Source organism: Heliconius melpomene, chromosome 4, assembly GCF_056956725.1.
Source record: "Heliconius melpomene rosina isolate 202511_hmr_F chromosome 4, ASM5695672v1, whole genome shotgun sequence".
NCBI classification, from domain to species: domain Eukaryota; kingdom Metazoa; phylum Arthropoda; class Insecta; order Lepidoptera; family Nymphalidae; genus Heliconius; species Heliconius melpomene.
The window spans coordinates 2087282-2099852 of NC_140392.1; the positions used below are offsets into that span (position 1 = coordinate 2087282).

The following is a 12571-nucleotide window of genomic DNA, read 5'->3' on the forward strand; positions in this document are numbered from 1 at the left end:
AGAATTAATTATTTTCATTTCTTCGCTCTAGTAACAAAACTTATTTCCTAAATATTATAATTTGTGGAGCAAAAGGAAATAAAAAATAAACTATATACATATATTTTTCATCAATTTTCTTATCAATACAATCCAAATTTATGTAACGTGTCAATGCCAATGCCAGTGAAGGTGTCTAGTATGGACGACTCGCATTCCGGAAACAAGGATTCACAGGTTCTGTCTGCTGACCTGCCAAGTCTCTCCGCCGCGTGGTACTCGTTGTCTGTGTGGTGTGAGAGTTCATCTTTTGTTGTTGATGGACTGAAATGGAAATTTAATAATAATAATAATAATAATAATAATACTCTTTATTGTACACCCATAAGGAAAATAACAATAAAATAGACAACAACAAAAAAAAAAAAGACGGAAATGTACAAGAGGCGACCTTATCGCTAAAACAGCGATCTCTTCCAGGCAACCTTAAGGCATAGGATAAAAAAAGGGAGGAAAAGGGTTGAGGTGTAAACAATAATTATAATAAATTTATAAAGCAAACAGCATACATATATTAAATATATACAAATATAAATACCTAATTAAACGTACACATTACACATATATACTTACATACATAAATATATACATACTTACATACATACAAACATACATACATACATACCTACATACACTTTCATATTTTATAAGTATAGGTGGCAATACAAAAAGGCAGTTTAGAGGGCATGGTAGTGTAGTTTTAGGAGTCGCTTAAATGTTTTTAAAGATTTTGCCCGTCTGATATTCAGAGGTAAGGCATTCCAAAGTCGGGAGGATGTGACAGTAAAAGAATTGCTGAGGAAGGAAGAGGAGTGTGAAGGTATTTTTAGAATTAAATTTTGTTCAGAGCGAAGATGTCGGGAATGAGAGTGCCCCAAAAACTCGAAACGCTCTTTAAGATATGGTGGTGTTAGTGGATCAAATAGTACACAGTAAAGAAGACGGAGAATATGAGTATTCCTGCGAAGACGGATTGGGAGCCACTTGAGCTTTTTGCGGAAGTCAGAGACATGGTCGTACTTTTTTAATCCAAAAATAAACCGAATAGCAAGATTTTGTAATCGCTCAAGTTTGTTTAACTGCTCCTCTTTCAAATCAAGATAACAAGAGTCAGCATAATCAAGAATTGGTAAAAGTAGAGACTGTGCTAACACAATTTTTGTCGGAACAGGAAGGAAATTACGTAGCCTGAAAAGATATCCTACTGATGCAAACATCTTTCTGCTCACCTCACTCACCTGCGGATTCCAGGACATATTGTGATCGATGATGATACCAAGATTTTTAACTGATTTACTATACGGTATAATTTGGCCATTTAAAATTATATCAGGTAAGGCGGGTATGCTAATTTTAGATATGAGCTTTGGACTACCAACAACAATGGCTTGAGACTTGCTAGGATTCAATTGTACTCCAAAGCACCTACTCCATGCGGATATTTTCGTTAAATTATTGTTTATCGTATTGATAGCCGCTGGTAGCTCAGAGGTTTTAGACTTACAATAAATTTGGAGATCATCTGCGTATAGGTGGTAGAGAGAAGTGATATGTTGGGAAATATTATTAATAAAAAGTGAAAACAGCAGAGGAGACAACACGCCACCCTGCGGGACGCCAGCATTGACTGAGGACCAGTCCGAATAAGAATCACAAATTCGTATACGTTGACGGCGTCCATGCAGGTAATTATGAAACCAGTCGATTACATTAGGAGATATGTTAAGAGAACCTAAAGTGGCAAGCATTATGTCAAAATCTACGGTGCCAAAAGCATTACTAAAATCCAGCAACACTAATACCGTGACCTCTTGACTGTCCATACCCATTCGGATATCATCGGTTATTTTGACAAGTGCTGTTATCGTGCTATGACCAGGACGGAAACCGGATTGCAAAGGATTTAGAAGGTTATTTTTAGAAAGGAAATAAGTGAGTTGGCTTTGCACCATGCGTTCTAGGACTTTGGATAAGAAAGGAAGTATGGAAATTGGACGGTAATCGTTATCACAAGTGGGATTGTTCTTTTTAGGTAAGGGGATGATTTGTGCTTCCTTCCATGCTGAAGGGAAATCACAGGAATCAATGGAAAAATTAAGCATGGAAGTTAGGATGGGACAAATGATATCAAGTATGGGGATGATCATTTTACGGCTGACGCAGTCAGCACCAACAGCATCGGAGCTAATAGCCATAATATTTTTCTTAACATCACTTTCCGTAAATCGACTAAAGAAAAAATTTGGAATATTAGGAGAGGCGAAAGCGGCGATTTGATTAAGTGTATTCTGTTTGGTAGTATCATTAATGTTACTCGAAGAAGAGAAATGCTTATTTAGCTTGTTTAGATTTATATTCTGAGGATTAAGGTTTTGACGTGCTTTACCTACTCCTATGGATTCAAGAAATTTCCATACTCTAGAAGAATCATCTTCTTCAAGTATAGATTTATGGATATGGCGTCGTTGATGATCTCTACACACTCTATTGCAATGATTCCGAGCTTTGTTGTATTTAAGTTTATTTTTGTCACTAGGCTTTAAAATATAACGTACTTTTGCCATATTTTTCTTTCTTTGCAGCATTTTTATATCCTCAGTTAGCCAGGGAGCAGGAAGATGTCTCACCCGAACAGGACGCAATGGAGCGTGACGATCATAAAGTTGCAATATTAAGGAGTTGAAGGCAGCAACTTGCTCGTTAATTGCTGCATAATTTGAAATTTCGTGCCAGTTTGTTGCAGCTGCGTCTTCCCGCAGTTGATTCCAGTCTATTCCACCAAAATTGCGTCGCAGAAGAATTCTTGATTTAGCTTTTGGGGGTTTAATTTTATACGATAAGTAAATAAGGTCATGATAAGAAAAGGCCAGAGCAGGGTATTGACCGTGTTTTTCAACGTGATCAACAGAAGAGACAAGAGCTAAGTCCAGAAGTGAGGGTAAACAATTTGGAAAGTTATGCGTTGCAGTGAGAGGAAGAACATGCAAATTAGCACCAGTAACCAAGGACCTCAGGCGAGAGGCACGATGGTCATCTTTTAACAGACATGTGTTAAAATCACCCATTAAAATTGTATGAGGGTATAAAGGCTTCAGTCGCTCCAACAGGGTTTCAAAAGATGAAAAGTAGTCGATCGTAAGGTTCGGACTGTAATAAACTCCCAGTAAGACCCTTGTATGTGAAAGAACTACTTCAATAAACAGGTGTTCGGGGCCACCATCTGTTTGGTACTGCGATTGGTCCACTATACTAAAAGCAATATGCGAACGTAGATATATAGCAACACCACCCCCAGAGCGGCCAATACGATCATTACGAATCAGATGAAACCCTGGAAGCGAGTAAGAAGTCGATGGCAGACATGGCTTTAGCCAAGTTTCTGACACCAATATTGCATGAATATTTTTACTATCGAAGGAAGCAAGAAGATCTGAATAATGTGCAGGAACACTTTGCGCGTTGATATGAATAACATTGAAATTTTTCAGAGTGTCTGAGAAGTTGACGTCAATGATTTCGCCTAATGTGGGAATACTGAGAGAACTGTCTGTACTACTTGCCCCATTAGAAAAGGAAGAGAAGGACAGGAATGAATCATAGTCATCATTACTATTTGCCATAATGAATAAATACTATTTATGTTTTATAAATAAATATATAAATATAAAATATATAAAATAAATATGTGTAGAAATAAATAAATAATAATAATAAATTAAATAAATTAAATTACTTAAATAACTTAGTACCCGCCAGTTGCAAGGAGAGATTATACATATGTACACTGAAGAGAAATACAAAAAGAAAAACCAAATGAATTAATTAATGTATAAAATCTGGCTTAAAACTACAAATAATAATAATAATAGATAATAATATAAGGACAAGCAAAGCAAAACATCAAAAGAGAAAAAAAAAATGAATATATACATATAGAAGCATAGCAATAAAAGTGAATATTACAATGATTCTGTCAAACCAAAAAAGAGAAAAAAAAAAATCTTATAGTTACTTATTTACATAAGAATAATAATTATAAAATTACAGAATATATGAAAAACAAAAAAAAAAAAAAAAGAAATTACACAGTCATTAATATAAATAAGTAACTGCTTGATAATAATGAAGCGAAAATTTTAATCACATCACAATTATAATATGTGATATGAAAAATTAAATTTCTAAAAAAAAATAATAAAATAATCAAAATAAAAAAATAAACAAAAACATGTGAAAAGTTTAACACATGACTAAATACAGAGACTGATCTAATAAAATAAATAACTTTTATTGTAATGTAATAATAATAATAAAAAATGTAATAAAACAATTCAAAAGGCTAACCACCTAACTAATGCAATGAAAGCTATACAAAAAATATGTGTCAACGCTTCAGTAAGTGTTGGAGAACATAATAGGATTATTTTTGACAGTTCATAAAGTAAAACAAAATAAAGATAATATTCACAAAAACAAAGCATAAAAAAAAAAAACAGATATACAATTAGAAACATACTGATTGTACAGAGATAAAAAAAAATGCATATACAAAATATATATATATCTAATAAAGTTGTTTTTATTTACAAAAAGTTAATCAGAAGAAGAAATTTATAAATATTAACAAGTTATTTTTTAGTTATCCGCTTGCATCTCTGAATAACTACCTTATCATTGTTTACGGAGTTCTTAGGAGCAGCTACAGTCTCATGCACCACCGGCGGTGACTTAGTTGGAGCAACGGGCACACTCTGAAGATCTGACATACACTGCACTCGGTAACGCAAGCCGTTTGGAGCAATTATGTTAATGGAGCCGTCCCGTGTCCAGCACTTCCCCACACCAAAACGCTGCCTAGCGGCCATGAATACATCATGACGGGTTTTTGTCAAAAATTCAGACAATGTAACACCCGAACCTTTTAGTTTCGATTTGGAAACCCATATATTGTGACGCACCTGAGGAGTTGTAAACTTTACGACGATTGGCCGCGGCTTCTCTTCATGCAAACGACCAAGTCGATAAACCGAAGTGATACATGAGTTCGAAAAATTTGTAAGGCCAAGGTCATCGGTCACAATACTTGTTACCAGTGCACCAATATCTTCCGACTTGTTCTCACGTACACCATGAAATAGCAGGATTTTACGTCTTCTAGACATCTCCATTCGGTCGACTTCCAGTGTCAGCAGTTCGACTTGTTTTTGCAACGAACTTAGTGCAACGTGAATAAAATTTTTAAATAATTTAAAATCAGTAGCTAATGTTGTCACTGTAGTCGACGGTGATGTTTTGTTCAAGTCTTCTTGAAATTCATTCATCCTGGTGTTGAACATGTCCGCCATAGCAGTGATGGACTCCTTGATAGTATCCATGGTTGAATATATTGTTAAATATATTATTAATTGTAGGAATTCAATAAAGGAAAACACTAGCGGTAGGTACTTAATATCACAAGCACATATGTATCTTTAAAACACTAATAAATAAAATTAAATATGAAATAAAATAAAGAGCGTTTCAAAACAGCTGTTCACTTATTGACGCCTACCCTCGTTTTGTATGATTTAATTGTATGATATTTTATAAAATTTCTAATATTCGAGATATTTATTATGTTTGTTTCCCTAATAAAAATAAATAAATTAATTAAAACTATTACTTTATGTTGGAGCTAGCTGCTGGTGCTTAACTATACGATCAGATTTCACACTGGAGTGAAATATTAATTGTAAAAATATTTTAAATATAAGCAAAAATGTTATTTTACAGAGGCCATCGTGATGCAGGTGCATAAGCGTGTAAATGAAAACGTATGGGTTTGGGATTGATTTGCACTCGCTCTGATACTGAGAGTTTGCACGGCGTTAAGTTCCAGACGCAAGAGAATAATCCGCTTCCAGCAATCGGTAGAAAATGGGGAATGGAAGTATCTTAACGGAAACGGAGTGTCTGAATTCATTCTAGGTTTCCAGGACTAGGTACAGTGTGTGGTATATATCTCTTAAAACATCATGTCACATTTAAAATCCTTTTGTTGGCTTTATACTCAAATTCACTAACCATTACATAAATACACCACACATAATAAAAATAGGTTTTAATTAAAATATTTTTTAAATGAAACAATTAACTCTAAAACGACAGTAAATTCTTTTAAATTCAATTCTAAAATGCTTAACAAAATTATCACCTAATTGTCGTCCTGATGTACTTCTTTAATAATGCTATAAAGAATTCTAAGTTTTACTGCAGGAAATCTCCGTTAGCTATCTATTACAAGCCGGCATCTTTATTAAGCTTTTATAGGCTACAAGTAGCCAGCCACTTACGTGAATAATATATGGCCAATTTCTCCGAGCAACCCGTTCTCGTATGTGAAAGGCACCTCGGCTGCCTCGCAGATGGTCCGCAACAAGCAAGGCCTCCCTGAATAGCCATATCTGAGGAAAATTTTCAAATTATATAATAAGAAAATTTGTATAATGTATTTGAAAATTTTAAATGAGAAAATTTGTAGAGGTTACTTGAAGGGGCACAAACTGTGACTGTAAGCGCGACAGTACTTTTTGATGGTTTTACAGGATCCAATTCCCACACGAGGAAATTAAATATTTAATATTATCATTTCTTCGAGTTCGGTGGGAAATAGGCAATGAAATGCACCATTAATGCACCATTATATTAATATAATATTATTATTATAGCAGAGAGTATAAAAGAATGCACTAATATAAGCAAAAAGCAATGTTTATCTGTCACTTGATAAAATAACAAAACTCACTTTTAGTTTAAGCTAACTCAAGTATCCATTTAAGACTATTTGTGAACTGATTCAGTTCCATAACTCTTAAACAATGTATACAAAACATAAACAATAACTCGGGGCCGACTTTGCTGAAATCAACAAACTTAATTCGAGAATGCGACGAACGAAACGAACTCTGACTGAGTAAAGTTTACTCAAGTTGTCCAACGTCAAACACGGTATTGAAAAACTTTTAATTCTTGTCACAAAGGACTTGCTCGCCCCATGCATAATAATAGTTTACTACAAAAATATACTAAGAATTTTATATGAATGCTAATTCTTAAGTAATATCTTAATTTCACAGCCGACATTTAAAGGCAATAAGTGTTAATTAAAATATTTTATATTAATAAAACCATACACACCTCTCCATCATATGTTCAATAATTTTATAATAATCCCATCTGTTCATTCTTTGAGGTTCTACCTCTTCTTCTTGCACATTCTTTTGATCCAGCAGTTCCTGACGTCTTATAGCTTCGTCTAGAGGTAATTCCGTATTCATGCCAGATTTATCAATGTCATTCAATAATTCGCCTTCTACGTAGTAAAGTGCTCGCTTACGTCTCTTTTCATCAAAATTAATATCTACTAAGGTATCATTACTATTGCCTGTTACATCAAGGTCTTCATTGTCAACGTCTATATGTCTAGAAGTATCTAGTTCTAATTCATTTTCTTCTTCACCGTTTTCTTCTTCATTTTCTTTTGTACCATCGTGCATATCCCTTGAAACAGTATTGGCAAAGCCGTATATTCTGCTTGTATAATCAGTACTATTGGTTGGTAAGTTATATTGAAATTTAATAACAGTGCCCACGGTTACTGAAGCTTCCTTCAGATCTACTGGAACACCCAAACCGATGATAAACTGAAAAAAAAACAAACATATGCAAATTAATTTCGCATTAACACGTTTTCCCCATCACGAGGCGCAAAAATATATATTCTAAGTCCTTTTACGAGATTCTTCACTTTTTGTCCATTATTATCATATCTACACAAGTTCTTTAAATATTTATGAAATATTTTTTGATATATTCCTGTGAGTGAGTACCTAATTTATAACAACCTTAACAACCTGATTTCTCAACCACTGCTCCATATAGTGTTTATGAGATGATAGCATTGCAAAATATATACCTTACAACAAAAAGCTATTTATCCTAAGATTACAAAAGAATTAATCCAATTGTGTTCCTATATAAACTCTAGCAGCAACTAATTAACGTGATCAAATAACATCTACTATATCAGTCCATTCCACTAAACCTGGAATCGAGAAACGATCAAATCAAATTACTCCATTTCTCTTCCCTGGTTTTATTATTTAATACGTTTGGTCCTTTCTGCGCGTCGTTTAGTTTTAGTATATATTAAACCTTATTGTAAGGTAGGCTATCCAGATCCCCCCAGATCAGGTCGTCCCCTTTACCGTCACTTATAAAGCGTAATATGAGGTTAATAGTTATAAGCATTCGACCTAGTTTGCAAGACTTGAAAAGTTTTTTTATTAACAGCCTCAAAAATGTGGAATATTTGTTAATTTTTTAACCTTTTTGAACAAACGCTTATACTAAATGAAATCTGCTAAATATTATTTTATTTACTAAGATGGTATGCGAAAATTTAATTAAAAAAAAATTGATCACGATCTCCTATAATAATAATGAGACGAAAGTAATATCTCACAACTGGTGTACACTGAAGTGCTTATTCTCATATAAATTGCTCCATTGTTTCGAACTGAAGGATTCTTTGACAACAACAGTTAAAGTCGACAAAGTAATATAAATGTGCTGGTAAGCTTAATTTTAATTATGTTTATGTCTTCACCAGTCCATTAATTTCTAAATACTTTGAGCTGTGTATCAAAATAATTAAGATCTTTTGTTCAAATTGAAAACTTATTTATCAGGGATACAATTCAGAAAGTTTATGATTAGAGTCTGCCGAAGTTTAACCTCATTATTGCTGCATTTTAATTTTTTTTCAGCTTCGCGCTTATACAGCACGTAGCAGAAAAGGCAGAAGATCATAGTGTTCAGATACTCTGTTCCTCATTTACACCCGAATTCTGGAGGTATTACGTGTTGATAAAATAACAAAACTGCGCTTTACGCTCGACACCAGAGAGAAAAATATTAAATTTTTATTTTTTTCAAGTGGGAATCGAACCCATAATCTGTTGCGTTTACAGTCACACGCTTGTGCCACTGCGCCAAGACTGGCCCCAATATTTAAAATAACTGAAAAACTTCCAATTAAACTTTTATACAGAATTAAAATAACTGAAAATCCATTAACAGTATAATTTCCAATCAAATTATTAATGGCAACTAGGAAATTGGCAAAACCCATAATCTATTTAACTGGTTCACTAAAAGTCATCGAAATCGAAAGATAAATAAAAATTAGCTCAAAAGCGACGAGACGCGCGGCCTAATTGCATTTGAATTTTCCAACAAAAAACCTTGCTTCGTTAGCCGGCTCCAGCGCCAGAAGGAAACATTACTTAACTTGAATCAACAGTGTAAATACATTGATTTGATGAGACGAGAGATGGAAAATGTACTTACCTGGGTCCTGGCGGGTCCTCCATCTGGGTACACGAGGTACCTTTTATGCCTCTCGCATTTAGCAGATAGTATGAGTAAATTGAGTAAAATTAACGCCAGGAGCATAGCGTGTCCGTCCATGTGTGAATACTGTGAAAGATAAAATGGTGGATGTTTGCTCAGAGCCTTCGTTCAGTGCGTCTAATGAACCGTTATGTTGTATCAACGATTTGGGTTGCGATGTTTCGTGATCTATGAACTAGTTCAGCTTTATTTTGTGTGAAATACATTTTTTTTACAGTACAAATTATAGCTTGGAAGTAATGTTTGTATGTAGGTGTGACAATTTCACCTAAACCTAAACGAATTTTTGATTTTTATAAGTATAGATTATTTGCTGGTACTAATCTTGTCTCATAGCATCGTATAGTAGATTGAACTAGGAAACTTATTGTTAAAACACTCAGTTCCCATTAAGTCACTTCTGATTTCCATTTTCCGCCGAATTCTGGAAACACTGCGTGTTGGGTAGCTGGATTTAAAACCGCACTTTGCCTCGTTACCAGAGCGAGGAATAGTTACACTTAATAATTATTTAGAACCCTAGTTAAACCGTAAAACTCAAATAACAGAAACCACCACATTTTATACAACCAAAGTAAACTCTATACTTCATACGATTACGAGCATTCAACATTAGTTCTAAAGCGAATAATTAAAGCTTTCAACATGTCATAAGTTTTAAATATACGAACTAATTTCAAATGCACTCAAAATACTAACATTATTTAATGAGAAACGAAATGGATTGTATTAGCATAATGTTAGCAGAAATTAATATTAAGGTACTGTAAAATTTAATATAGCTTCTTTTTTGGCTTGACATTTTATCCTATATGACAGAATAGATAGGAAGAACTCAGTGCCAAGATATTCCGTCCTCATTTCTTTTCTCATGCATTTAGAATTACGAAAGCTATTGCCGTACTTAACTTAGCCAGACCCAGTCATGAAGATCCCTCTATATCGTCTATCGTGTAAACGCGATGGACACGGCTTCGGGTACGGAAGTTAAGTCGAGTTCCGGAAAATATAAAACGAAGTGTCATAACACTAAGTTCTATCTGCCTACCCATCTAAGCGAGATATAACTTGTAACTGAAAAGTAAAGAACAAAAGAAGAAAACGTCACACCAAAACCTCAAAAACGCGAGACTGATTTACTCAAGCATAAACACAACTAGAAGTAAGGCAAAATTTATTCTGTTATATAAATAAAGTAAATGGCACACGCGATCAACGCCATGAACAGGAAATACTCGTATAGGGTGGTAACCAAATAGACACAAAAAACAACTCTAACGCTTGCCTCAGTGGAATTTTTACGTAAACACTTATTTGCCATACATGGATCATTACCACGTCAAAGCTGACTGGCTGAGCGACTTAAATCGAATTTCACAGTAAAAGCGATTCGTGGATGAAATTATCATAAATTTAGCGGTAGCTTGGTTTAGTTTAAATATACATATATGTTTAGCCCATCGTGGCGCAGCGACTTAGTAGGAGACTATAGAGGAAACGGTAGTGGGTTACTCCTACTTGAGGGAGTAATTAGGTTAACCTTCTCGCTCTGGTACCAAGATAAAGTGCGAGATGTGCCATTGCTTGTTGCAATAGCAAAACTCAACGGTGCTATTTGTCAGCCAGAGCGGGTCCAAATTAATCGTATTCCCAACCATCGCGTCTACAGTCAAATGCTGTTCTACTACGCCATGCCCTCAAATATACCAGTACGTAGACATAAAATATGATTTTAACACCATTCATAATGTAATTGTAACAATTTAGTCCAGTTTCAAAGCGGCCATACAACACAAGCTAATATAGATTAGACTAATAATATTGGGTTTAATTCAGTTCCGCACATTAAAACTAAATTGGGCCCAATCCCTAAGTTATATCCGTATACGAGGGTGCAATCCACCCAACGCTATTATAAGTTTTGCGTTTTGGTTTGCCCAATTAACGTGACTGCTCGAACAGACAGCTTAGTAAGTACAGTGAGGTCGACGAGTCGTGGATGCCTTGGAGTTAGCTGTAGGCTGAGCAAATTTGATTTCAGGATTTTCCCGTATTTTTTATAATTTTTGTGTGAGACGTTCTAACCTGGATGGTTTTTTTAGACACTGCTGGACATAGGCCTCTCCCAGGGTCCCGATCCTCCGTCTTCCGCATCCAGTCGAAGCTAGTAACCTTTTTCAGGTCGTCGGTCCATCGAGCTGGAGGGCGCCCTACGCTACGCTTGCCGATCCGCGGTCTCCACTCAAGGATTCGTCTGCTCCAACGGTAAACGGTAACGGTTTTTAGTAATACCATAGGAAAAATAATATTAATTGCATACTAAAAATGAATTAAATATTAAGAAGGTGGCTGATAAAGCTTTTTTATTTTTTGCAAATTATAATTTACTTTTGAGACGTTAGACTGTAAAAACGACGGCTGTGAGTATACATATATTCTTTGAAATAAAGAGCACGTTACATCTAAATTACTGTTGAAACTTATATGAGTGAATCCTATAAGCTGTTGAGTGAAGTTTGGGTAGACCACTTGCATAACGTATTAAAGCTGCCGGATCTTTTAGCTTAAAAAATAAAAAAATAAAGCTAAATTTCATTATGCAAAAAAAAAGGAGAGTTTTGTATTTTATTTTATCCCTCTCTTAATTATATGCTCAATTTTAAAGCTTTACCCTGTATTCCGTCTCAGCAGAGTTAAAACACTACCTTCTCCACGTGTCCCCACCAATGTCCAATTTTCAAATGGCGTGTTTAGTGGTAAATGCCAATGTCGTGTTTTGTCTTTGTAACAGAACAAAGGACTTCTTATATTTAGATTTTTTTTTATTCGGTATTTTTTGGGTTCCGTACCTCAAAAGAAACAAAACGAAACTATTATAGAAGCTTTTTGTGTTTCGCCTGCTCATCTGTCAAGACCATTTATCTCGAGATTGTGCGGAGGTATCAAACCGAAATTAATACCAAATATCCAGATTTACGATCCCTTCGAGCACAAAAAATTAAACTTCTAAGTCAATGTAATCAATTTTATAAAATTCGATGAACAATCAAAATCAGTAGAACAACCGTTATGGCATTTA

The 12571-nt window shown here is 34.6% G+C and overlaps 1 protein-coding gene across 1 annotated transcript; it reads right to left on the reverse strand.

Moving 5' to 3' along the window:
• Positions 1-122: 122 nt before the first annotated feature.
• Positions 123-9563, reverse strand: LOC146539394 (uncharacterized). Its single transcript, XM_085208414.1, has 4 exons — positions 9430-9563; positions 7216-7721; positions 6372-6482; positions 123-303 (listed from the first exon to the last, which is right to left on the reverse strand). The coding sequence occupies exons 1-4, from the start codon at positions 9547-9549 to the stop codon at positions 123-125; spliced, it is 918 nt and encodes a 305-aa protein (XP_085064540.1). The 5' UTR covers positions 9550-9563.
• Between the last annotated feature and the right edge of the window lie 3008 nt (positions 9564-12571).

Coding starts and splice junctions, on each gene's coding strand:
- LOC146539394 (XM_085208414.1), bottom strand. CDS start 9,549: ATGGACGGACACGCTATGCTCCTGGCGTTAATTTTACTCAATTTACTC. Junction 6,483..7,215: donor ATTGAACATATGATGGAGAG/GTGTGTATGGTT, acceptor AATTTTCCTCAG/ATATGGCTATTCAGGGAGGC. Junction 304..6,371: donor ATTGGCCATATATTATTCAC/GTAAGTGGCTGG, acceptor TTTCCATTTCAG/TCCATCAACAACAAAAGATG.